This window comes from Hippichthys cyanospilos, chromosome 9 (assembly GCF_059441005.1).
Source record: "Hippichthys cyanospilos isolate Australia breed blue-spotted pipefish chromosome 9, RoL_Hcya_1.0, whole genome shotgun sequence".
NCBI lineage: Eukaryota > Metazoa > Chordata > Actinopteri > Syngnathiformes > Syngnathidae > Hippichthys > Hippichthys cyanospilos.
In genome coordinates, this window is record NC_142377.1 from 8,378,736 (window position 1) to 8,406,645 (window position 27,910).

At 38.1% G+C, this 27,910-nt stretch overlaps 1 protein-coding gene across 2 annotated transcripts; it reads left to right on the forward strand.

Annotated features, from left to right (window-relative positions):
• Positions 1-16: 16 nt before the first annotated feature.
• camkvb (CaM kinase-like vesicle-associated b) lies at positions 17-27,789 on the forward strand. 2 transcript variants are annotated; one of them, XM_088422690.1, is made up of 11 exons: positions 17-194; positions 17,128-17,235; positions 17,397-17,528; positions 19,810-19,884; positions 20,001-20,139; positions 20,232-20,352; positions 20,898-20,973; positions 21,864-22,000; positions 22,147-22,225; positions 22,331-22,418; positions 24,625-27,789. In XM_088422690.1, exons 2-11 carry the CDS (start codon positions 17,141-17,143, stop codon positions 24,916-24,918), a joined length of 1,236 nt encoding a protein of 411 aa, XP_088278816.1. In that variant the 5' UTR covers positions 17-194; positions 17,128-17,140; the 3' UTR covers positions 24,919-27,789. The 2 variants fall into 2 exon arrangements, with proteins under 2 accessions (XP_088278816.1, XP_088278817.1); XM_088422691.1 differs by lacking the exons at positions 17-194; positions 17,128-17,235 and having other exon boundaries at positions 17,401-17,487.
• The last annotated feature ends 121 nt before the right edge of the window (positions 27,790-27,910 follow it).

Below are 27,910 nucleotides of genomic sequence, written 5' to 3' on the forward strand. Positions count from 1 at the left end.
ACTCGACTCACAGCGGCACAACAGATGGTGCACAACTCGAGCACAGTTTTGCTTGAGAACAACTTTCATTAGAAGCACCGGACACTGAACATTCAACACCCGGAAACGTTCATTTCGAGGAAAAAAAAAAACTAAAACAAAACAAAACTCGACTTTGAACTCAAGACCGTTTCGACACGGAATTTGGTGACAAGGTAAGTTGATTTCAAATTATCTTCCTGGGCATATCAAAAAATCGCAGAGAATATGCTCGTTTTTTATTATTTCTTTTTTTTTTTTTTTTTTTTAATTTGGTGAGGTTGTACACGATTGCGCTCCGAACAGATTATAATTACATCGGTGTTATCATTTAGCGAAAGTGTTGCGCTCAAACATATTACCATGAGAGTAATTTCATAGTTTTCAGTGCGCACCTGTCTTGGCTCCATTTGCGCCGGTTCAATTTTTCCTGATGCTGCAATCTGTCATTAATGACTTGAATAACTTTGTCAAGTTTAATAGAGAGAAGAGACGTGCCAGACAGTGCTGTATAATTCATTTCCATACTGTGTCATTTAAAACAAAAACAAAAAAAACACCGTAATTACAATGCTTTACAGACATCCTGCTACAAATACCATTTCACCTTGACTGCATACTTTTTTACTTACTTAAATATGTTGTATTTATTCGTGCATTCCATTGTATTTTTTTTCATTTGTTTTGAATAGATTGCACTAAAATCCCTATGCAGGGCACACGACACGTTTACTATCACCGCCTGTGCCACACTGACACTAATCTGTCTGACTCGTTCATGTTCTCTGCAACGGCGGTGTATTCGCTTGGGGACATAGCATATTCTTACACTTATTCCCGTACACTGTAACCATGGCCACCATCTGCATTGCTTTACAGTTAAAAATTCAAGTCTTCCCGTTTTGCGCTTTGGTTCACTATTGGACACGCAAGAAGTGAATACATGTCCATGAGGAGTTCAAGTCATTCATCCATGTAGTTTATTTTACAGACCTGAGATGCGGGTGTCACACAGGGGCATCAATGAGCCATATGTAATGATTTGTTGAGCCTAAAAGGTGGGCCAAGGCAGTAGCAGCAGCGGCTGGAAGGGGCAGATGATTACCAAATGGTCTATAGCAATTTTTATGAAATCGCATCCCCGGGGAGAGCGTCTTCAAGTGCTTTTGATTCTATGTTCTGGCATGATAGAGTCTAATGGAAATGAGAGGGCTGCTTTGCAAATGAGGCGTCAGACTTCATTTTTTTCTCTCTCTATGATAGCCCTTGTGAAATATTCGAAGTACTTCCTAAACACCGTAGAGCGTTTTTGGACGATAAAAGTTAAATCAGTGACGTGCTGTCTGTCTGACTTACTAAACTATGGTGCGAATTTTGTAGTGGTTTCTCTATGCTTAAATAGATTATGTAACATTGTCCGTTTTATTTTTGTCAACTGGAAAATATTGACAATCCACATCTGTATAAAACGAAAGGAAACACAATGTTTTGTAAATAACACAATTTAGCAATTAATTGGATGCATAGAACAATTATACCGTATTTTCCGCGCTGTAAGGTGCACCTAAAAGCCTTTGTCTCAAAAGCCGAATGCGCCTTATGAGGTGCGCCTTAAATGGCCCCTAAACCACAAGTTATCATTTTTGTAGGATGAAAAAATCAACATAGCCATGTAAATTCTTCAATTTTTACCTCTGCATTTATGTATTTTTTACAATTTTTCGAACACCCTGTTTGAAATTTTGCTATGCTATATATGTTCCAATTTTTAAGCAATTTGTAAGGGGACAAGGAGCAAAAACTTTTTTTCTTATAGTAAAAGAAAGGGCTATTCTATAAAATAAATCCAGAAACAATTTTTTAAATCAACAAAACGATAAAAGGTTTTTCATTGGATTCATAACTGAGTGGATGCATAAAGCAACCCCAGTCACTCCTGTAGCTTCTATTCTATGCATCTTATAATGTGATGCACACTATACATTTAAAAACGGCCACAAATTGAAGGTGCACCTTATAGTGCGGAAAATACGGTAACTTGATTTGCTTATACATACAGAAACCCTGTTAAAAAAAAAAAAAAAAAAAAAAAAAAAAAAACACACACATTCACCCCAGGAGAGGATGTTATCAGTGAAAGCATGATTCTCCTTCCAGAACAGATAATAAGCCCTTTCTACTAATGCTCACAGTAGGCAATACCTTCAGTAATAAGTAGGGATGGGATGATATTAGAAAGCCACAAGATTTCTCGTCCCTGCACAGCGTGAGAGCTATTCCGTTTTGGTAGTTATTTATATATATTTTGAGCAAAAGTACACAGGAAAATGTTTTGCTTCTTAGTATGCTATGCTGCTGACAATAAAACCCGCAGCCAAACGTGGTGAGAACTTCGAAATAAACCGTGCTGTACCAAATTGTATATGGTAACAAACACCTCGCTATGCTTTTATTTTGAATTTGTCATTGTTATGCTGTTCTGAAATCACATTTGCCTGTTGCCAGCATTTAGCATATAATCTAGCATCATTTAGCTCCTAGCTAGCAATGCTCGACTGCTCCATATCTGCTGGCGAGAACAAGTCGGTCGACTTCTCGAGAGCTGTCGAGTGGACGTAAATGACTGTGCGTAATTGGAAGCTGATAGCTGGTTGCTGTTCCTACTGATCGCTTTTGAGCAAACCAGCAAATCTACTGTTTCTGCCAGATCATTTGTCTCATTGACCAAAATCTATCTGTCCAAAACTTCAGTTTAGATTGAACCAAAAAATATTGACTTTCAAAAATGAAAAGTTGGTCGTTCATAATTAAGTGGAATTGTGTTATTTGGTCTTCTCTGTTTTTATTTTCACCAAGCGAAAAGATTTGGGATCACATGGTGAAAATGTCGTGTTAGAATGGTCGTGTTAAAACAATGTACAATTTCACACAGACTTGAAATGTCTGCATGGTGTCATCTGGCTTGCGGCTCATTTCCAGGCACACCAAATTACAAGAAGAAAATTCTGAAGTCCAAACAAAGATAAGTGATAGTGACAAGACAGATGGATGGATGTGTTTGTATCACAAGTGTGTGTGCGCATGAGTTGTTCAAAGGCGGTTTTTCAGAATGGCACCAGGCCTACAGTGAAGCAAAGTGGTGGCAGCATCCGTCTCTGGCACTTTTTACTTCAGATGGACTTATCTTTGTTTAAAAAAACTAAACAAAAAAACCCCCACCAGCCTCTACTACTTCTTCAAGTCGTATTTTTTCTTCCTTTGACATTTCTCATTATATGCTATCGAGTTCATTTTTACAATTACCCAAAGTTGCGCACCATCCGTGTTCCACCAAGTTTATAATTGTGAGTATATTGAAAAAGAATGCAATAAATAAATGAGTCAAATGGAAGCTTTCTTTGTTCTCTCACCGGTGCACTTTTAATTGAATCAACTGGAGAGATCGTAACCTTCACATGATCTTCTCCCTCTAAGTAATATTATTGTGTGTGAACAAGGATGGACTCGGACATTGGTTCAGGCTGCTCGCTTCTTTTATTGAAAGTTATGCCGTAACAATCTCAGCCACCATGAGCTTCTGCTAGCTGCAACAGGCACAGGCTGCAAACAGCCAAGTGACTTCTACCCTCGAGCTCGTCCCGTTACAGTAATTAGTGTTTGTAAGAATATGGCCGACAAAAAAAATGCACATCTGTGCAAAACTCAGTTAATGTGGCTGACAGATTAATCTTCCTCGAATGGTGTCAAAAAAGAATCGACATTTGCCCTTCATTTTCGGGAAAAAAGACTTATCATATTTTGGGGAAATACGGTACAATGTTCTATCCCAGAAATGTGTGTGGTTTTTTTTTTTTGCACAAACGCTATCTTGAGCGTCTAATGCAAGGGTCGGCAACCTTTAACATTCAAAGAGCCATTTTGACCTGGTTTCTAAGGATATGACAACTCAGCAAACGCTTTATTACATGTGAAATGAAGATGCACACACACATACAGTATGTATATGTATGCATGTGTATACACACATATATATATATATATATATATATATATATATATATATATATATATATATATATATATATATATATATATATATATATATATATATATATATACACGCACACACACACTTAGGATAATGGTGTTGGGTGTGAGCTAATGGAGGAGTTGCTAACAGCATCATTTGCTAAGCAAGGTTTTACCGCATTATTTTCATGAAAAGAAACAAGCAGCCCGAACCAACGACTGAATCAATCCTTGTTCACACACAGGGGCCTTAAGATGAAATTTACTCAGTGTTAAAAATCCTTCAAGTGCTCCAGTTTATATTGTTTACTTACCTGCGTTATCTTATTTAGAAATATATGCTTTTAATCTAGAAGTCTGCGCTGTATTTCCTGTTTACGTTCTCCGTTCGTCATTTAGCCTTAGCGATTTGTAGTTTTTAATGTTCAGTTCTATCTTAAAATGTGAAAATCTCTGAGAATGTGTGCTTTTCATCTGGAAGGCCGAGCCATAATCCCATTTCCTGTTTTGACTTTGGCCGTCTCGCCTCACGTTTCGTATCCAGTGGCACCAAACGCGTCCTACAGATGTCGCCCTAGCACCTGATCAAGCAAACATCATTGACTGCAATTCAAATGCGTCGCTTGCTACGCCGTCCACATACTCTATCTGAACCGAACATGATTTATTTTCCCAAACCTCAACATAAGGAAGAAAGAGCACCTTTTTTCTGATGAAGGACGGAAGTCTAATCTTTCTTTTGGTGGGTTTCCTGTTTGCATAGACATACCTCATATATTCTGTGTGCCTTTAAAGATCATCTAAAATCATGAAAAAAAATGCTGTTAGAAAAGGAAAAAATATCCAAAAGAAAAGCTGTTTTTGTTTTCTTTTTGCTTCAGGGATGAATGCGTTAATGACACATTTATTCTTTTCTTCTCAAATTGATAATTATTCATCAAGTGGATCCCAGTTGCTTCAGGTATCATTTATCGTGAGTATGGCGCAATCCAGCAAAGGGGATTGTCTGCCCGCAAGTCTTCTCCATAGTGGAAGCGTTCCTCCCGGCATCACGGAGCTTCAAAGCGACATGCTGCCTATCATCCGCAAATAGAATGTTTGAAGGGGAATTCGAAATGGAAATGGATAAATATTTCACCTTGGCATTGATTCATGCCGAGACTGTGGGCATGACCCTCTGTAAGTTTGCTGTTAATGAACGTAGCTGTGGGTTTACAACAACCTTTCTCTAATATCCCTGGGGGGCTTGTGGGGGGGTGCTTGACAAATCCGGACATTCCCTTGCCCCCCGATTTCTTGCCTTGAAGGCCGTCCAGCCCGCCTTGAGGGCCGAGCCAGCCGCCGTCCCGGTAGTCCGGGCCGACCGAGCCGTAAACGGCACGGCCTGGCGGCGACCTTTGCGCCTGAATGCAGCCGACAGCATGATGCGGCGATGATATGTCTGCAAATCAAGCATCAACTGTGCCTTTAAGGACCGGTCTATGTCCCGGACTGGCACAGAGGAAAGGCCGCTCCTCAAGACTTGGCGCTGCAATGACGTTAAGGCAAAATTGTCTGTTAAAACCATTAGGTCAAAGTCCAACTCGTCACCGCCTTCCCAGTGAAGCCGCGGTCCGGCCCGGGCTCCGAGGCGAGGCCAGCGCGCTTACCTGCAGACTCCACCAAACTCTTGCAAAATGATCATTTTAGAAATATGAGGATTGCTTTCTTTTTTTTTTTTTTATCCCTTTTGCCCAAGAAAGGCCTCCATTGCCCACCAGGGAAAAACTGTCTTTCTTTCATTTTAGTATCATCCTCGCTCAGTAGCGTTGTGCAATTTTGTTTTCTCATTCTCTACTGTTGTACCAGTCAATTTAGTCTATAACTCATGTGCCTTTCACGAAATGAGCCAGTTCTAATAAAATATGATCCTCTATGATACTTTCACTGGTCATGCTTTGGAGATCTTTTTCAAATATTCATGAGTGAAAACAAACAGTGATCCGGGAATAAGTTTGATACATTATTGAGTGGATTGATCCTCATGACTTTTTTTTTTCTTTCATTGCGCCTTCAAGACATAAGCAACAGTGAAGAAAAAAATTAGTGTGCCCTACATTTTTGCTGGGTACAAAACACATACCCACCCCCGTGTGTTTCAATTGCATGGAGCAGAAACAGTACAGTAGTGCCATGGCACACTCAAGGACTTTGTAACCATGGCAACCAACAACAGTCAAAGAATATGGTCAGATTAGCTACTGAAATGTGAAGACAAAGCAATTCCGCAATGATATAATGAAATGTATTGAATCAGCACGGAAACGCCAGACTTCCAGTTCAAACGCAAACACTGCAAATATGTCACGTTTTAAAAAATTCAATATAATAAGATAGTTTTATTTTATGTTGAAAAAGAAAAAAATATCTTGTGCAGCAAAAAAGGTGATAAGAAAATAATGCTTATTTCAAGATATTAAAGCAAGCGTTTCTAATCGCATTGGTTTAAACATTTACACATGGGGTGTCAAACATGCGGTCCGCGGGCCAAGTCTAGCCTGCAAACATGTTTAGTCCGGTCCGCGAAGTGATTTTGTACGGTATATAAATGACCAGAATTTTTTTTCAATAAATGAATATTTCCAAACATTTTATCATGAATAGTAATGTTAATGTTTTATGATTGATTTTAGGTGCGCCTTATAATGCAGAAAATACAGTAAATTAAGAATTTGTGGTTTTTGCACTCAGATTAGTCTTAGAACCATTAGAAAAAAGGTCTTAAATTTGGGTTTCTAGGCAAGAAAAAAGTTCTTAACCAATTGGCATTTTTTTTTTTTTGCTTAAAGTGACAATGTGACAGATTTAGACGGTTTTTCATTACAGCCAGCAGGAGGTGCTGCAGGTGCTGCATTTACCGTTGTCCTTAGCTATAACAGACATGGCAGCCTCCGGAGGAGTGCCACCCCCTCATGTAATACAATTTAATGATAACTCGACTTACGATTATATTTAAACCATACTGTTGGTCGTTAAGAACACATTTATTTGCAAGTTTTTGAAATTTATAATCATTTAATGTATTCCTTTTTAAGTTTTTCAGTACCAAGCATTAATGGAAAAGGAAAGCTCTAGAGAGCCAGTTTATTCATCATTTTCACTCTGTGCTATGTCCATGTAAATATGGGTGCTGCCATTGTAAGATTGACTTCCATTCTTCAGTTATACTTGCATGTTGGTCACAGCTGAGTTGTAAATGTGGAAACACTGCCATCCAATGGTCACAGTTATCACTGCAGTGTTCAGTTGCCTTATATTAGGTAAGCAATAGTCAAGTGTGTCAGCTCCTCTCCAAAAAACAACATATTTGACCAGAATTGTTATTACTATCTTAAAAGATGAGAATTCTCATCCATGGCACTGAACGAGTTAAGGAAAAAATGGTTTAAATCTTACACATTGTCCCTTTAACCCTTTTGCAGTATTTAATCCTTTGATCATTACATCAAAGACATTTCACATCGAAGGAAAAGTATTAAAAGAAGGCAAAAGAAAGCTGAAATTTCACCTAGACGGTGATAAGAATTCAAAAATTCATCATTGCTTGATTACTGGCTAAAATTCAGTGAACATTTTTTGCTTTTGGTCCGATAATATTTGCAACTTCCAATTCCCATATGAGCAAAGTACAATCACCGGCAAAGAATGGCCGGAGGCGTTTGCTCCATATGCGAAAAGAATTGGCACGGTACTGACCCGGTGTCACAAGTTCCGCCGGAGCAGGCGTGACGGCGCTACGCTCGGCTTTGAGCGGCGCCGCTCACCACATTACGACGAAACAGATCAGTGGCGAGTATATTTAGGTGCAGACGGCTACTATTGACTGGAGAAAAGGCCTTTGAGATTACACTGGCGTATTCACGTGGGTGGAAAAGAAGCTGGCGGTAGAAAGAAGATTTTTGTAGTGTGGCCAGTCTGCTGTTGGAGCCTCATTAGTTTAGATGAGAAAGGCCAAGCGTGCATTAGAGGACCAAGCCCATGGGCTTTGAGTCTTACGTCTCCACTTTTCTGCGCGCTTGCATTGTGCTGCAGCCACTTGTTTGCTTCAGATGTCTGTGAGCGTTTTGCGCAGTGCCAAGACAAGGGTGCGAGATCCTGAGACCCGCCCTATGCGTTCTTGTCTACGAGCATGAGAGATACGAGAAGTTTTTTACGGATCTTTACGGTGGTTTTGCAACTTTGACCTTTTTTACTCGATCATCCAGATTTTACATTGTTTCGCTGTTATTTTTTTTCATAAAGCCCCGTTGTAGAAAGAAAAGATTTCACGCCTCCCCACTCGCTGCAGTGATTATAAATGAGATGATCCATTTTCGAAACTGTGCCTAAAATTGCATCCTTTTTAATGTGAACAAAAAAGCAATTTAAATCAACTTTCAGCAAGTATTTACTTTTTACAGGGGTTTATACAACTTACAGCTTATTATGAATCTGAAAAAAGAAATAGCTCCGAATGCATCAAAGTGCCTGAAAAAAAAAAAATGTTCATCCTTATAAAAGCTACAAATGTTTTTTGACCAACTGAACGTTTGATGCTGTAAAATGTCAATTTTAAGTCAGTAAAAAAGGCTTATAACAACAAATATATTTATTTTTTTGTCTAAAAACGAAAAATAATGTCAAGCAAAATTAATCTTAAAAATTCTAAATATTAAATTCAGCAGTTTTTTAGTAAGATTTGTTCTCTCAAAAGATTTTTTTCTCATAACAAGATGATTTTGAATTATCGTTATCTTCAGTTTAAGACCAAGACCGTTTTTCTCAATTAAAAAAACAACAGCAAAAACAACATTTCATTATGAAAATGGATTTCCACATAAGCATTGCTTGATGCATTTACACTTAGATTTCTATTTTTCCCCTCTGTAATTTAAGTTAAATTACGTATAAGAATTATTTTATTATATTATATAAGTATTATAGTTTTTGGTTTTTCTTTACTTAAGTCCCAAGAAAAAATTTTTGTGTTGTGATGTTTTAAAATTACAGCATGCATGGGTATAATTTTGAGAGAAATGTGATGATTTATGACTTGTATAATAAAATGCATCTCGGAAACTGACCTGAATTTTCAAATCAAAGAGAAAATATTGCTTACATTTGACAGTATATTAGGACCATTTACTTAAATCTAGGTTAAAAAGATGAAAAAAAATGCTTATTTTATGCAAATTTTTAAAAAATTGTTGAGATTTTAAAAGTAAGAATAATTTTCTTAAATCTGACTTTATATTGAGAAGTAGATTTGATTCACCATTTGTTTAGTAAAGAATTTCTGACTCGTTTTTGTATTTGTTATTAGAACCATTCGGGGGGCAGGTCTTGCATTTGGTTTTCTTAGCAAGAAAAAACATCTTACCTCATTGGCAGATTATGATGCTTAGAACAAGAAATTTGCCATTTTTTTTCTTGTTTTTCTTGATTCTGGTCTGAACCTCGCTGCATATTCAAAAGCGTCATTGTGCGTTCTACTGCTTCTTTTATTTATTTATTTTTACGTTTGACTCTGGAGTTGATGTTAAAGTCTCACTGCAGTAATTAGAGCAATACTAACCAGAAGCCGGCCAAGACAGTAGTGATGAGGAGCGCATAACGAGGAGGAAAAAAAAAAAAAAGCTCGATGTCACGCAGGAAGTCAATGAAAGAGACGAAAACTGAAATAAATAAGTAGGCTGCTTGGAGCCAAATAAAGATTGCGAGCTGTAAGAGTGGCCGTGCATACGCAATTGATTGAATTATTAATAAGCATTTCTTTGTCTACAGTGTGTTTCGCTGCAACCGTGCTTCATGTTTTACTTGTATTGAGGATTTTTGTATCCCGGAGCGCTTGCTTCGACGGTGTACAGGGAGCACAGACATGGCAGCTCAGCAACCCCGGTTATAATCATCAAGCTTCTCCTTTTCGCTCGTCCTCTAATCCCACGTTGTCTGTCTGCATAATTTATTTCTTAGATCCTCAATTCTCAAGAATCTATTAGCTTTCGGGTTTGCGATTTTATTTTGAGATCTCATTCGAGGCTGTTACTTGAGGAAAGTCTCAACAGCCAATAATGTGTTCTTATCAACAGCTACTTGAGTAGTTCTAAAGGATCCATTCACAGGGTTCGGCCAAATACGGTTCTTGGTCCAATTTTATCTGAATTACAGCATGTAAAATACCATCATGTAAAATACACGCAATTTCACATTCTACCACCAGAGGGCAGCAGCACTTGTAAAGACAGTTACTAAAGACAAATAATACAATAGCGCCTCGATGGGGACGTATGAAATTTCAATGAGAAAAAGTCAAACATGAATGGAAAACTGGTTTGCTAAAAATTGGTTTGGATCAGCGCTTCTCAAATAGTGGCGCGGGTCTCCCTGCTGGGGCGCAAGGTGATGCGTGGGGGGGCGCGGATGACCCCAGGCAAAAGGCTTTGTTTTTATCATGTGAAATGTAATTGTAATAAAATGATTATAGTCACAATATTACTCCATTACTGTTTTTTTGTTTTTTGTTTTTTTTGCCTACTTTATTATTTGCTCGATTGTGTAACGTAGTCTGCTCGGAAAAGTGAACAGAATAAGAATTTCATTGTGTAATATTACGCATATGACAATAAAAGTCTTGACTATAAGAACATGTCAAAAAAAAAAGACTAACCCCCCCCCCCTGCACTATTCTCCTTTCCCTCTACCCACCTGAACATTATCGTTCTGCTTGAGAGCAGGGAAGCAAAACACATCGTCATTAGAAGCCCAAGCATTTACAACATATTTACGTTGCAAAGCCAGTGAACAGCACCTCCGAGCTCGCTTGCAATAAAACCTGAGAACAGCAGCATGCTTCTTTCAGCTTAAAAAAAATTCACACCTGCAAAACTACTGATGCCGGATTCCTCACTAGCCTTAAGCAAGCGTGTCGGTTTTACATTGGAAACAGCTGTATCGTCTTAGCGTTTCTCCGCCGTGGGCTAACGCTCATTTGGTTTAATTTTTGTCTAATTTGCACAAATACATCCTGAACAAGAAATGATGTGGTGTTGGTCCATTAATTATTAAACTGATTCAAAAAGCTGACACTGCTTATGGTGCTTGCATTGGTTTGCCAGAGGCAAGGTTTTATTTCCTTCATTTACGTTCTGAAACATAGGTTACAGCAGTACTGTGTTTCTGGAGCCGTCAGGAAATCTAGTTTATAGCATTGTATTGCTCTAACAGAAACAAAATAATCTTCTTTTCAAATTAATTTCAAACTAATTGAAACAAGCGAGTAATTGCTAAATTGTGACCTTAAAACGTAAGGACTTCAAGGGTTTTAATTTGTGCAGTTGTTAGCAAATCTAATTTAGGGCATTTTAAAGTTGTAACAAGATCAGTATCTTTTTAAATTAAAAGGAAAGCATTTGAATCATCAAACAAAATTGTATTACAGTGACTCCTCTGTAAATTTTGTATGCCTTTATTTTGTTCGGTTTTAGCAGAATGCGCATTGTCATGAGTGATACAGTAAAATCTTCCGAATTTATTTATTACATTTCATTGTACCGTCAGAAACCATATGTTTTTCATTTTCAAATTAAGAGCAAACTAATTGAAACAAGCAAGTTATATATAAGATATAGTGACTTGCAAAACATTGTAGGCACTTCAGGGGGATTAATATGTGCAGGTGTTAGCAAATGTAATTTAAGGCATTTTAAAGCTGTAACGATTAGTATTTTTTTCAAATTAAGAGGAAATCAAGTGGAACATGAAACACAATTGTGTTATAGTGACTCCTTTTTAAATGTTGTATTCTTTATTTTGTTAGTTTTTATACAAATACGCATTAGGGACACAATATTCCAGAAAGGGCCCCCCCCCCCCAATGTTACACTATCTATGGAAAATATGGAAAATGGTAACAAAAAAATGCAATCGTTCGCACTTTACCTCACAATTTTCATTTAGTATCCACACAGTAAACATTGCAAAGCTTTTTCAACGGCAGGATCCTAAAACAACAAGTTTTTGTGCCTGATGTCAATATTGTGGCACGGACAGTCATTTCTGTGCCAACCTTACTCCACTTGCCCTCCCTGTGTGAACAGAAATGTTAATTGTCCACATAAAATCAACATTACATGAGAGATCACAACTTAAAGGCCATTGGAAAAAATAAAGCTGACACCTTTTAAATGTCAAGCGCACATTAATTGAAATTCTGACTTTGGCGATAACGAGCTGTAAATTTAATCGAGCATATAAAGGAAACTGTAAACTAACAACGCCGGAAAATGTCAAACACCTCCTCAATTAATTTATATCAGATCACCAGGTGACCGAGAGTGGTTTGGACAACTATATTAACTTTCACGTTATTTCACTTTGATGTGGATTGAATAACTGTTTGACCTGAAAATAGAGATCTTATTTTGTGACGTCTTGGTGCGTAGGTGCTAATAATCACATTAAATACAAGGCAGTAAATATTACTGCAATACACATGTTTACTTAAATCTTATATTATTAAACCTGATAATGTACAGTAACTGTACTGTTGTCCCTTCCCGTTCCCTTCCATTTGACTGTAGTCTCACGGAGAGCCGCGGTTATATTAGCGGCTCGTGGAAGTCTAATTATTGTGATGCTTGTAGCTGACCAAACATGATAACAGTCAGAGTTTATACTTTGTTATTTTTATTTGATTATTTATCTGTTATTTTATATTTACAATTTATTACAAATCTAGGTACGAGATTTACAACGCTCTATTCCTGCGTTGTTCTCTCTTCTCTGGCATTTCGCTTCTCGCGGTGTGTGTGTTTCACGAGGGACAGGGGCACTCTTCTCTTGGTCTACCTAACAGGCACGTTTGAGTGTCATCAGGGAGAGGGGCAATGCTACAAGATACGTGATGACAATCGACCAATGAGGGCAGGAGTTGTACTCTGCCAACTCCCATCTGTGGATTTATGTATAATAAACAATAACACCATTGGAACTGATATCGACCATTTTGATTATTTTTGGATGATGCTTGAAGTGCCAATTTAATCAACTGAGTTCTACATTGTTGGATTAAAAAAATGGATTGATGGAATTAGTGGTTCTGTCTGCTGATCCATAACATTTTTAAACCCAAAACGTCAACCTTTGCTGCAACACACCACAACACTTGTATTCAGAGTGAAAAAAAAGAAATGGCAAAATGTCAGTATTGTTTGTTGTCAGTATTTACTTTGACCTTTTGTGGGTTTTGTGGGTTTGTATTTTTGTTGTTTTGGTCCACACGGGGGGAAAAAAAAATGGAGGCTTTTCATCTCACTCATGGGCGGACAGTTTGTATAAAATGTCGTTGGTAAATGCTGAGACTCAGCACTGTTTAACTTCAGTAAATCAGCAATGGCTCCTAGTAGTCAGCAATTCGATGAGTTGCTGATCCAGAACGCTCAGCGAGGGGGTGAGGGGGGACAAAAGGATGGATTTGAAAAGTAAACATGAAATAAATGTTTTCTCAAATCTGCTGATGTCAAAGTATTACACTGAGCTATTCTTTTCATGATTGCTGTTATTAAACCATTGGTTCTTAATCTGGGTTCGATGAGGCAATTTGTGTTGGATCGTGTGCTTCAAGAAAAGCTTTTTTGTGTTGTTTTTACCAGTGCAAAATTAGTTTACCAATAACAAAAGGTTCCGTGAATGCGCATAAGAAATTTGTCAGGTTCGTTTTTTCCAACAAGGTTAAGAACTACTGTATTAGAGTAAAGATGTCAACAATTTTCCCAGGAGGCAGTTTCTTATTATAGCATAGCAGGAGGAGAAACAATCCTGCTAATTATCTGAAGTATTGATTGAGTGCATACGCATTTTGTTGTTAGTTTCACAGTAGGCTTTGACGCAGACACATGAACTACAGGCTACGCACTGCAGGGGCTTAATTCTCAATTCTGAATTCTTTGGGGAATCTGAATTTTTGATGAGATCGTTCACATCTGCAAATAAATGCGAACGCCAAACGGCCTAAAACTATCCCGCATGCGTAGAGGACATCATCATGTTACACACAACGGACACGCCACAGTATTTTCAATCTGTTGCATTTGAGGCAGAAAGGGGGGGGGTTGCAGTAATTGACCATGGAATTTTGTGTCCTGACAGCAACGTCTCCCTCGCTACATGTGAGCTACTACGAGTGAGCTACATGCACTCTAGAATATTTTAAAACTTTGCATATTCCGTTATTTTGTTTTGCTTTTCCAAGCTGCTTCCGCACAATTGTGACATTTGTCGCTTGTTACGAGTCAGATGAATGCCACCTTGCCGTTCACACTGAAGTCGCGGGTCAAAATATCGGATATGTATCGGATTTAGTACCAAATACCCAAGTAGCATGGATCACATTTGATAAAATCAGATCACACCGCAATCAAAAAACACATACAGGTTGGATAGGGGCAAAAAAAAAACAAAAAAAATACTGTGTCACTTCAGGCTTCAGAATGAACCGAGTGGGGTATAAATCCATCATATGCTCCCCTAATTTTTCCTGGAAGGAGCTGTCTTGGCTAAACAGAGCCAACGTCTTCATCGCAATCTACTCAAACCCTCGTAAATTTTAGATGCTCTACTCTGGCGCAAGATGTCTCACAAACTGAGTAATAAAGCACCGCCAGACATTGATCGGTCAATCGATAGAATTGATAAGACAGAACGAGGGGTGATAACGCTTCAAGGGTGGGTGCAAATCTTTCACGATACCTTTTATTGGCTGTGTGCATTAGTTCCTTTGTTTCCTGTCAGAAACACAGCAAAATGCCCCGTTGCTTTTTCGGAGTTCAACTTTGCTGAGTCAATATTTTTCGCAAGGATGCTATAGTGAATGTGACACGAAGGGATGCAGAGCCAGCGAAGGTCACCCACTCAACATCACCGACGGTACACAAACACGCGTGTCTCTGATTGAAAAAACAGGGAGTTCAAAGAGCATTTTTTTTTCACAAACGACTGCTGAGTATTATACAACCATACATCCCACTGATGGTACATGTGAACCGCCGATTGAGGCCATTTTGGGCTTTGCGTCTATCATCTAAGCTGCCAGCGTCAGCATGGTGTGATACAGCTCGTAGCTTTACCAACATTGTTTTGTTCACTTCTGTTCTGTATTCACAGGCAAGGCATTAATTACACTTTTGATTATTACCATTAAGAACTACGTAATTGTTTTCAGAGGTAAACCTTTTCAAAACGTATCTACAGGTGAAGGGGTTATATTTGCATTTTAGTTCAATGTAAACCGGAAGGTGATCTGGCCCCATCTTGCTTTCATGGAATTTTTCTGGCCATAAGGCACACTTAAAATCCTTTTATTTTCTCAACCATCCTGTGCATGCCAACTTTTTGATTCTAATCCTTTTTTTTTTCCAAATAACAGTCTGAAAAATGCGGTACCTTACATCTGTTTACAAGTGATCAACAGCAAAAATACAATCTTAATTGGGCTTAATCTAGCAAAGACGTTGAATAAACGTGGATTTATTTGCTATACTGGTTTTCTTGACTTTATTTTGTTGTAATGCGCCTTATAACCCTTATGACGCATTACATGCTTCGCTACACCTTTTAGCGTTGTGCCTTTTATAAACTAGTGCACCTTATGCAAAGTAACACAGTGCACCTTATAACAAGGAGTATTTTATAACACATTCCTGTCTATAATTTGTTTTGTCATTGGGTGCGCCTTATACAAAGTAACACGGTGAGCCTTATAACCTGGTGCACGGTATAACTTTTTTTATGATGCGATGCCTCTTAAGACCTAGTGTGCCTAAGAGCACGGTGCATTTTACAACCCAGTGTACTTTATAACTCGGTTCGCCTTGTTCAAAGTAACGCATTGCGTCTTATAGACCGGTATCTTATAAACCGGCTCGCCATATAACACACCGTTCAGAACCGACTGCACCTCATAACCCAACGCGCCTTATTCAGAATAACACAGTGCGCCTTATACCCTAGTGCACCTAATGACACGGTCTTAAATGACCTTAAATACACCTTAAAACACAGCACCTTTTATAATTTAGTGAAATTATAACCCAGTGTGCCTTTATAAAGTAGAGTAATACATTGTACCTTATGGACCGGCATCCATTATAACATGGTGTCTTATTATGCACTTTATAGCTGGTGCCATATATAAACTGGTGCACTTGATAATACAATACAAAGTAACATGTTGCACTTTATGACCCAGTGCACCTTATTGCCTTTTATGGGCAGATGTGCCTTATAGTACGTGCTTTTCATAACCCCTAATAATCCTGTGCGCCTTATACAGAGTAACATGGTGCCTTTTATAACAAAGTGTGCCTTGTAACGCTGACCCCATTTTGACTCAGTGCATCTTAAAACCTTTACACTTTATAACACGGTTTGCCTTTTCCCTGGTGCGCCGTATAGCACAATACATCTTTTAGCACGGTGCCTTTTATAACCAGATGCACCTCAAAACCTTATCCCTTAGTGTGCCCTAGATATACACTTTCCAAAATTATACATGCTCATCGAGACTGTGCCCTTTTATCCCGTGCCTCTTTTGGTTGAAAAAATGCGGCGCAAAAATCATCTTCAAATCATTTGCAGTCCATGGAGCATGCCACCTCTCACCTCATTCAAATGACACAAACCCCATTTAATCCACACCAGTGAACAGTTCAAGCAGTAGAAAATGAATACATGAATACAATGTTCAGTATAACCAAAAGCTGTGTATTGCAGTAATAACTACCCTAGAGCATCTTTTAAAAAATGTCCTCTTTATCACAGAAATATTTGTCGTGCCAACTCATCAATAACTGAAAGTCTGGACACAGTATGGGGCAAAATCAGCAATCAATCAATCAATCAAATTTTATTTGTATAGCCCTAAATCACCAAAGTCTCAAAGGGCTTCACAGATGCAAAGAGGTCATGTGTTACTGCAATGTAGGAAAATGATATCGATAGAATTACATAATGTACCTTCGTATTCGTCCTTTATCTTTCTGTTTTTTTGTTTTTTTGTCCCCACAGGTCAGGAGTGGCTATGCCATTCGGCTGTTTAACAATTGGCGAAAAGAAGGATTACCATAGTCCTTCAGACGTGACGGACAAGTATGACATGGGTCAAATTGTTAAATCGTGAGTACTGCAAATATCTTCTTACAATTTACTGAATGAAGTGGAATCATTCAAATGAAAATATTCTGGTTTTGCAGTTTTTCTCCAATTTTTTCCTTCTTTTTTCTAAACTTTTGTGCCACTTTCACCCGTTTCTCCGTTTTTGCTTGAAATCTTCCCAGGGAGGAGTTCTGTGAGATTTTCAGGGCCAAGGACAGAAACACCATGAAAATGTACACATGCAAAAAGTTCCTGAAGAAGGATGGAAGGAAGGTGCGCAAAGCTGCAAAAAATGAAATCCTCATTTTAAAAATGTGAGTTCTTAGATGCAATCTTATTTAGTCCTGCCGTGAGATTACAAAAAAAGGTATAAGATGAATTAGGAGAAAACCATCCACCAGAAGGTCTTAATTTTGTTCATTTAGATACTGTTCATTTAGATATTGTCTACAACAACAAAAAAATTGTCATTTATTTTCTTTAACAGATGCAGTTGTAACCATTTTTCTGCTATTTCTGAAACTAGTCCCCTGCCGATTGCAACCTATAGTTTCCAACATGGAGGAATGGTGCTGCTTTTTTTTTTTTTTTTTGGCACTCTGGTCCCCATAAACTGCAAAGAACGAGGGAGTACTTTATCTTGCAGTCCTAAAAACAGAACAAAATTGAACGACAAGCCCTGGGACACCTTTAAGATGCTGCCCGATGTATTGAAAATATACATGAACCCTAACCCTAATGGAAAATGACATTTTGTATGCCACTAAATCTACACCGGCCTTAATACGTTAATTATTGGCTGGCTTTGGCAAGCTTGAAGTAAGGCTTGTGATTGGCAGGCCTAAGTCACGCATTCAATGACAAGTGTAAAAATAACATTTGGCTGAGCTGCGAGCAGGAATAATCTTTATCACTTATCTCACCGATTTCGCAATAATACCAACTAACATGTTCATATTTAGATATTGTTACGATAACGACAACATTTTAGTAGTAACCCTCACTCCCTATTTGCTCTCACTCTTTTTATTTACCGCTCAGTGGTTAGGAAGATAGAACTAGGCAGTTTATTATTGTCAAAGGCAGCGAATAATTGCTAGGAAATGCAATTAGTGCGCAGAAGAGGCTCTCGTTCAAGTCTTAATGTAATATAGTTAATCAGTGGGGGAAAGCACAGTTTGTCTCCTGACAAGCTTCCCATTTAATGCTGCTGCTAGTAACACATGCTCGCTGCTAATCACTAGCACTTTATCTGACTTTTACATTCATTGCGCCACTCCCAAGGGTTGTCTTTGTGATCCCAGCGATGAAAATATACAGAATTTTGGACGTATAAAGCTGCACTGAACTTGAGGCGGTCTGAATAGGGAATTTAAAACAATGAAAAAAAATAAAGCCTGTTTTGTAAAAATGTATGATTATATAGTACAAACCTTGTAATACGGCGCACTGCTATGATGCGCATTGGTTTGTAAGGCACATTACTGCACATCAATGGAAAACAAACTAGTACAGCAAATAAACTTCATTCAACTTCAATTTTAGCCATATTAATATTTTTGGTGTTTTTGCTACTACTTAATCGTCTATAAACAGATTTTACATCACTATTTTTTATTATCCAAATGTTAGCGTGAATACGAATTTAAAATGATCTTAAATGTATGATTGTTCGTGATTATAAAGTGCAACGGATTATAAAGCACACCAGGTTATAAGATGCACAAAGGAATATAAAAGGCACCCGGTTATAAGGCACACTGCATCATAAAAGACACCACTGGGTTAAAGGGGCTCACAAGATTATAAAAGGCACCGGGTTACAACGCGTACCGGATTATAAAAGGCGCCGGGTGACAATCATAAAAGGTACCGAGTTATAAGGCACATTGGATCATAAAAGTCATCGGGTTGTAACCCACTCGGGTAGTAAGGCAATCCAGATCATATAAGGCATGGGGTTGTAACACATACCGGGTAGCGAGGCAAACCAGATCATATGCGGCTCACTGGGCTATAAGGCACACCAGATCATAAAAGGCACCAAGTTATAACGCACACACGGTCGTAAGGCGCACCAGATCATAAAAGGCACCAGCCTATAAGGCACACCGGCTCATAAAAGGCAACGGGTTATAATGCACACCGGGTAGTAAGGCGCACCGGATAATAAAAGGCCCCGGGTTATAAGGAGCATCAGGTCAAATAATAAAATAAATCAATCAATCAAACTTTACTCGGCTCAAATTCTAGATTGAGTACCGTTCTAGATGTAGTAGTTCTAGAATTAGTATTTCTTATTTTGATACTTGTAAACAGATGTAAAGTCATATATTTTTCAAACATTAATGTAAATAGGAAGACATTTCTATTTTGTATATTTGATTTTGGAGAAAATTCAAGAATTTTAGCTGTGCCTTACAGTTAAAGTAGGGGTGTCTGCAAATTTCCCAAAATAGATGATGCAATGTTTTTTTTTTCTTTTTTTTTTTTAGTTTTAGTATAATTTTACTGTTGTGCGTGTTACAAATGAAAGAAAGATGTAAACGCCCCCCTCAAATTTATCGTTTCCCAAACTGGTATTCATCTCCTCAGGGTGAAGCATCCCAATATTCTCCAGCTGGTGGATGTCTTTGAGACTAAAAAGGAATACTTCCTCTTTCTTGAACTGTAAGTAGAGAAGCTACAACATTTTTTTTCTTTTTTGTGAGGTTTCATGTTCCTAAAACTTTCAAACTTACAATAAATAAAATATAAAGCGTAAGGAACTTTCTCCTCTGCCTCAGTGCGACAGGCAGAGAAGTTTTTGACTGGATCCTGGACCAAGGCTATTATTCCGAGCGCGATACCAGCAATGTGGTGCGCCAAGTCTTGGAAGCTGTCGCTTACCTCCACTCGCTACACATTGTTCACAGAAACCTTAAGGTAATGTCCAAAATGTCTTTGGATAGCCACTTGATAAAACTTTTACTATTAGAGACAACTATTCTGACACTTCCTGTTTCCAACTGGCCTAGTTGGAGAATTTGGTGTACTACAACCGCCTGAAGAACTCCAAAATAGTCATCAGTGACTTTCATCTTGCCAAGCTGGAGAATGGATTAATCAAAGACCCCTGTGGGACACCAGAGTATTTGGGTGAGATTTTTGAAGCGCTTAAACGGGCAAATAAGACGGTACCGAAAAATTGTGTTTTTTTTAAATTTGTCATTCCTTGCGATTTCATCGAATATTTGAATATCTCAGAAGGTCCTGTAAAACGTCGAATTAAAAGTCACTCGTTTCGATAGGCAAAGCACAAAATATTAGGTTTTTGTTATCAATATTTTTCTCATTGAATGAAGGGTACTTAGGACATTTTTTGGCAATATACTTGGAAAAGCCATTTTAAACGGCAATATCTGGATCTCACTTTTTTTTTTAAGATGTATACTTGTTACTATTACCTCCAAACATGAAATGTAGCTTAAGTACAATCTTGTATGCTGGGTACTTAAACTCCCATATTTTTTCTCCCATAAATTAGATGTGTTTTGATGATGATGACCATTGTTGTGGCCAAGACTTCTATTTCTACTAGTTCTATTTCTCTGTGATGTTCAGATGGGAATCTTGTCCGAAATTTGATAAACGATCTGGAATGACCCTGAGTAATACTTGATCCTTTTTTTCCCCCCCTCCAGCTCCAGAGGTAGTTGGCAGACAACGCTATGGCCGACCTGTGGACTGCTGGGCAACGGGTGTCATCATGTACATTCTGTGAGTTATCTCACATAAATTACTCGTGAGAGGCAGTGTCTGTGATACAGCAAAAACGTAAATTATTGACGATTATCCACGATTACGTCAAGTAATTGATTAGTATCTAAAATAATCGTTTTAGTACTTTTGTGGCTTAAAATAATCATTTAGTACTTCGTTACTGTCATACATGATCACCTAAAGTTATTATTTAGTAACTAAAATAATTGCTTTAGTACTATTGGAGCTTAAAAGAATCATTTACGTTCATAGTTTTAGTGCTTAAAATAGTTGATTACTCTAGTAAATAATTACTTAAAAATGACCCGATTACTTTAATACTTACCTAAATTAATATATTACTTCATACATGATTACCTAAAGTAATTGTTAAGTACCTAAAATGATTGCTTTAGTACTTTCAGAGCTGCAAATAATCATTCAGTAGTTTAAGTGCTTGAAATGATTACTTTCATAAATAATCAATTACTTTATTGCCCAATACTTTAGTACTTACCTAAATTAATGTATTACTTAAATACATGATTACCTAAAGTAATTGATTAGTACCTAGAATAATTACTTGAGTACTTTTGGAGCTCAACATAATCATTTACTTCAGTAGTTTTAGTGCTTAGAATAATTGATTACTTTAGTAAATAATTACTTAATTACCAATAAAAAGGATTACATCAGTAACTAATTATTTTAATACACGATTACCTAAAGTAATTGATTAGTACCTAAAGTAATAGCTTGGGTACTTTTGGAGCTTAAAATAATCAATTATTTTAGTGGTTGGAGTGCTTAAAATAATTGATGAGTAAATAAATAAGTAATTACTTAATACTTTTAGTTTTGGTGTGACCATATTTTGTAATTTGTCGTATTTTTTGAACCTCCTCCAGACTGTCGGGCAACCCTCCTTTCTATGACGAGAGCGATGAAGACGATTACGAAAACCACGACAAGAACCTTTTCCGAAAGATCCTCGCAGGCGATTATGAGTTTGACTCACCGTACTGGGACGACATCTCCGATTCAGGTATTTCGATGCGAAAACATGAAACACGACGCCGTTCCATGTGAGCTTTCTTTTTATGTAAAAGCAAATGGTTCCAACATAAACCGTGTCAGCCATGGGAAGAATAAAAGGCCTTGTTGACGTTTCCATGCATTTCCGTGTGGTAGCCAAAACTCTGGTTGCGCGTCTGATGGAGGTGGATCAAGACCAGAGACTGACAGCCCAGGAGGCCATAAACCATGAATGGTAGATGCTGCAGACAACATGAAGCAAGCTTTGTAAACACAAGAAAAGAACTTGAAGAACCACAGACGCTTCCTGTGTTCTCTTGTCCTCATTTTTGTCAAACAGGATCTCCGGCGGCGCGGCGTCAGATAAAAACATCAAGGAAAACGTATGCGCGCAAATCGAGAAGAACTTTGCTCGAGCCAAGTGGAAGGTAAGCGCCCCGTTCCAGACGGCTCCTTTTTCAAGCTTTAATAATGCACTAGTTGGAATGTTGACAAAAAATAGAAGTTAGAGTGGAATATTAGCCACCAAGTGACGTTGAAAGGTTTTTACCCGGGCTTGACCGATTACCGTATTTTTCGGACTATAAGCTGATACTTTTTTCTCATGATTAGAGCCCTGCTCTTCATGGTCAAGTGCGGCTTATCTGCAGATTTTTTTTTTTTTTAATTTCTTTGCACCAGGGTCTTATAAAGAAATAAAAATATAAAATCCTGCACCGCTAAAGTACATGTGTGTCTGTTCTAGGTGTTCATTTATGGTTACAGTTAATTTTTGATAACACTCTGTTTGAAATTTCGATATGCTATATATGCTCCAATTCTCAAGCGCTGTATATGGGCACAAGGTGCAAAAACCACTAGTTTTTGAAAATTTTATAGAATAAATCCAGAAACGGTCCCAAATCAACAAAACAATATATACAGTGGGCCCCCGGGTTACGAACTTAATCCGTTCAGCGGCTACGCTCGTATCTCGAGTTGCTCGTATAGCGGGCAATCCAAACCCATGTTAATTCGTGAATGCGTGCAACGCGCGCCGAAGCCTTAGGTAAGAACGACACACTGTATACATATATTTAAATTGAGTGACATAATCTTCTGTACACTTGTATTATACAATTAATACAATGGATAAATAGCTTTTACCTTTGAAACGACGCGACTTGAGCTGGGTGTAAGCAGAGGGGGCAGAGTCCAACGCTCAAAGTTAACACGGCGATAGATATGCTATTGGTCTTACAGTGTTACAGTAACTCTTTCAGTCAGGGTGCAAATCACGCAGATACTAAAACATCATCCTCTTATTTCTTTCTTTACCGCTGCAAGTAATTTTAGAAGCTATGTCTAACAGATAAAGTTTGCAAAGTCTTCACAACATTCCGTTTTTCACTAATTTTCTCTCCTTCCTTCCATCCTGTCCCATCAAGCTAGATAAAGGCGTTCGGCCAATAGCATATCGGCATTTCTGTGATTGACGTGTGACGCCGGCCAATAGCATCTCCGTGAGTGAGACCGGGTGACCTTAATCGACCAATAGCATATTCGCATCTCCGTGACTGACTGATAATTATTCGCACTTTTTTTTTAAACGGTTGGAATGTATTGACAATTAATTTAAAAAAAAAACACACATTTAAACCAATGACAATTCTTTGTCCTGCAATCGGCACATTTAATTTCATGTCAGCTGTTTTTCCCTTTAGCTGTACAAACACTACACTTAAATGGTAATATATTTAGACACCGTGAGTGAGACAGTCAGTGTGACGTTGTAAGAGCAATAGCGTTCACGTTACTGCCACAAGTATCTACTGATGATTGATGATGTCACTACCGTTGATTTTATTGACGCAATTAAACGAGATCATTTCTACATACTCAATGGCCGGCATGTCGAATTGCTCGTAAGGCGAGAGGTTTGTTCGTAAGCGGAGGACAAAAATCTCCCTGATCCACGCTCGTAAGGCGAATTGTTCGTAAATCAGGGTGCTCGTAAGCCGAGGGCCGACTGTATTAAGGTTTTTGGTTGCAATCTGAATTTAAAAAATGAGTGTAACATTTAATTGAATCATAATTATATTCTTTTAAACTCTAGTCTTCATTTCTGATTCTCTGTTAATGAAGATTGGCTGAATTCTTTGTTTTGTTGACATTTCCTTTAGCGCACCTCCATCTAATGGATTATACTTAATAATAAAACATAACCCCAGCCATTTCTGTAGCTTCTATTCTATGTGCCTTACAATGTGGCGCACCTTATATATAAAAAGTTTAGAATAGGTCATTCATTGAAGGTGCACCTGCTGAAAATACGGTATCCCTGTATATGATTGATATATGATTATAAATATGAATTATGCGCAATGTTTATGAACAATACTTTTGACGATTCATAAGAAATATCATTATGTAAGACCGCGAATAGTAGCTATCCGTATACGACTGACACCTATTGAAATACATTTTGGAGGAAAAAAAATGGTACTCTATTCGTTATAACGTTATTTTGCCTCATTACCATTTTTTATTGTATTTTTGGATTGATAATTTGATTCAGTGACAGGCCTAGTACGGTGAATTGGTGAATTTTTCACGGTCCTCACCTAGCGTGATTTCCCAACCGTGTCTGGGCAGAAAGCTGTGCGCGTGACCACCATCATGAAGAGACTGCGAGCAACCGAGCAAAGTAACACCAAGGCCTCCGGTCCAGCAGCCGACGCCGCCGCGGAGCCCGCCGCTCCCGAGGCTGCCGCCGACCCTTCCGCAAACTCACCTTCCGCCGCCCCGCCCCACCAAATTGTCACGGAGATAAACACGGCGGTCGTAGAGGTCGTCGAGCCGGCGGAGGAGGCCGAGCCCACGTCCGGCTGCAACGGAGATACCGCCGCTCTCCGCGCGGGCACCGATGCGGGGGACGAGCAGGGCTAGGCTCCGCCCCTTGCCGGACCTCACCACGCCCGTTAACTCCTGTACATTAGCTGCTAGCATGGTGACACTGACTCCGCTTCTCTATCACTTGCGGCTTTATTATCACCCGGAGGCTGTAGGCTAGCTTTCCTGCATTGCGTTAGCATTCCATCTAATTGAAATGCATCTTCTTGTGCTAGCCCCCAGTGTACACCAGAAATATTTCAGTTTTAGCGGAAGAACAGATACGCAGTCAAGCTGTGGCTTAACAAAAAGACTTTTTCTGATATGTCTTTACTTTTTTTTTTTTAAAGCTGACTCGGGACACGTCTCTCTGGTGGTATTTGTTCTTTAAATCTGAGAAAAGTTTAAACTTGAAAAAAAATCACCTCCCTGGGCCTAACCGGGGCGGTCGTCCTGTCACTCACAATAGCTGACAGTAACTGTACGTTTCACAGCGCTGACATGGCCAAGGGTTTGGCCCCCGATGTCAACGCATACCTAAGCACAGAACAACAATAGTATTTGGTCCTTTGCTTACTTGCTCAGGAAAGAACCTCATAGTTGTGGGTCTCAACGATTTGTATATAGAGAACAATGTAGAAGTAGCATGCAAGTCTCACATTTTCCTGTTCATTTTACATTTACACTAAGATAAGAAGTCTACACACCCCTGTTCAAACGCTATGTTTTGTCATATAGATATTATACATACATATATATAAACATATATACTATATATATGTTTATATGTGTATACGTATGTATATATGTGTGTGTGTATGTATGTGTATACGTGTATACGTATGTACGTGAATGTGTATACGTGAATATACGTACATGTGTACATATACATATGTATATGTATATACGTATGTGTATGTATTTTTTTCATATTAGTGTAGAGAATCTGAAAATCTTTCTCGGGCTGATCTTTCTTTTTTAATATACACTATATCACAAAAAGTATTTGAAAAAGGGGTGTGCACGCTTCTTATATTCCCTGTACAGCCACCTGTTAAATAAAGATGCACTGGCTCCCACTTAGCATTGTGTGTTTAACCCGTGTAAGGTATTTTGACCATTTTTCGTCGTTTTCTCACACATCACTCCCGGTAATGTGAAAATGTGAGTGAAATTTCAGCTCCGTTCAGCTTTCATTGCTTTTCATTTGATGTGAAACGTCTGTAAAGATCAAAAGTTTGGACAAAATACCACACAAGGGTTAAACTGTTTTGAAGTGTCTTTTACTCTGTGTAGTTATGTTTTGTGGCCTACTACATGTCGATTAAAAAAACTAAAGTTTTCATCTCATAGCAGTTCTATGCACCGAAATGAACGTGTAGCTTTTATTTGCGAAATGCACCACAAGTGATCGTGTTCCGAGGAATTCGCACTATTGTGCCACAATTACACACGCAGGAAGAGTCCTCAGAAGTCGTTCATGGCATAACACGCATCGTGACATCATCATGGCAAGCGAATTAACGTTCATTAAAAAAATAGTCATATTTCGCTGGCTTCTTCCGATCTACTCGCTGGTCCTCTTGAGCATGGATTCGAAGTCACCGGAGGAAATGTAAAGAAATTTGAGCAATAGCGTCCTTTGGATTGTCCGTGCTTGTCTTGTTAGTGGAAGCATGTGGTCCCCGCAAGCAGCCACTCGAGACACGCGTGTGTGTGTGTGTGTGTGGATCAAAAATAGCACATTATGTCTGCTTGAAGACAAATGGGCCAAATCTACACTGCATGGTTCAAGTAGATTGCCTCAAGATGGGAAGGAGGTCTTTTCCTAACGTGGAAAGTATTTTTTTCATTTTTTATTTGATATATTTTTCATTTATTGCTTTTCTTTCATTTAAATATTTTAGTTGGGTTTTTCTATTTTTATGTCTTTATATTTAATATTTCTTTTTGTTTGTGTTTGCTGTTTGTGTCACTTTTTCATGTCTTTTCATGTCTTGTATATTTTGTGCTCGCTATTTGTGTTTTTTTGTTTTTTGTTTTTTTGTCCCAGTATTTTATTTATTGTATATTTATTTTCCTTTTCGCTCAATTTTTTATTTTGTGTACATTTTTGTTTATCACTTATTGTTAATTACACTGTCTTTTTTAAGTGTATACAGCTTTTGTTTTTATTTGTTTGGTTTCATTTTGTATTATGTTGAGTTTTGATTTTTATATATGGTTTTGATTTATATATATATATATATATATATATATATATATATATATTATTTCATTACACATTTTATTTCTTTTTAATTTTTATTTTATGCATTTTTATTTGTTTCTATTTTTTCTGTACGTCTCTTTTTCACATTTTTTCATTTATTATATCTTTTTGTACCAATGTGTCATGAGGTTTGCAGTAAGTCCCCAGAAGAAGCTTACATTCTGAAAACAAGTCCAAAGGAAACATAGAGCCACATACAAACAGTGTACATTTTGTTTTCACTGAAACTAGTGTCAATAACAAAAGTGCATATTTCATCAGTCCTTTAAAAAAAATACATTTAAGGAAAATGATTTGTTTCCTGCAATTCAACACATTGTCCATTGCTGCTGAAGCTGATTCCATTTCTAGTTTCATCGTGTTTGTTTTGACGAAATCAACTCCACATTTTTTACATGATGTAAAATTCTCCATCCTGTTTGTCCAGATGGCGAATCATATTTGAAGTAATGCCCTCTTCAAATGACTCTTCTCAGTGTATTATTCCATGTCCGCTCATTTGCCACACGTTGACAAGTGTATTTTGTGGTGGTGATGTTCGCCAGGACCCGTGGCCAAGCCGTCGCTCCCGTTTTGCATTTGTGGCCTCCGTAATGTTCCGTTTGACTGAGCTGATGACTTTTGGTGGTAATAAAATCTTCATTTGATCACAGTGATCTCACCTTGTGTTCTGTCTGTCAAGTCTCTTTCATTGTGATTACGAAAGTAAAGTACTTTCAAGAATGAAGTACAAAAAGAATCAATTACAGTTAAGTATCCAGGTAATCAATTACTTCA

Excerpts from the sequence above, each read along its gene's own strand:
- camkvb (XM_088422690.1), top strand. The coding sequence starts at position 17,141 with ATGCCATTCGGCTGTTTAACAATTGGCGAAAAGAAGGATTACCATAGT. Across the intron at positions 20,974-21,863 it reads GGTGTCATCATGTACATTCT|ACTGTCGGGCAACCCTCCTT; the intron begins GTGAGTTATCTC and ends AACCTCCTCCAG. Across the intron at positions 22,419-24,624 it reads TTGCTCGAGCCAAGTGGAAG|AAAGCTGTGCGCGTGACCAC; the intron begins GTAAGCGCCCCG and ends GTGTCTGGGCAG.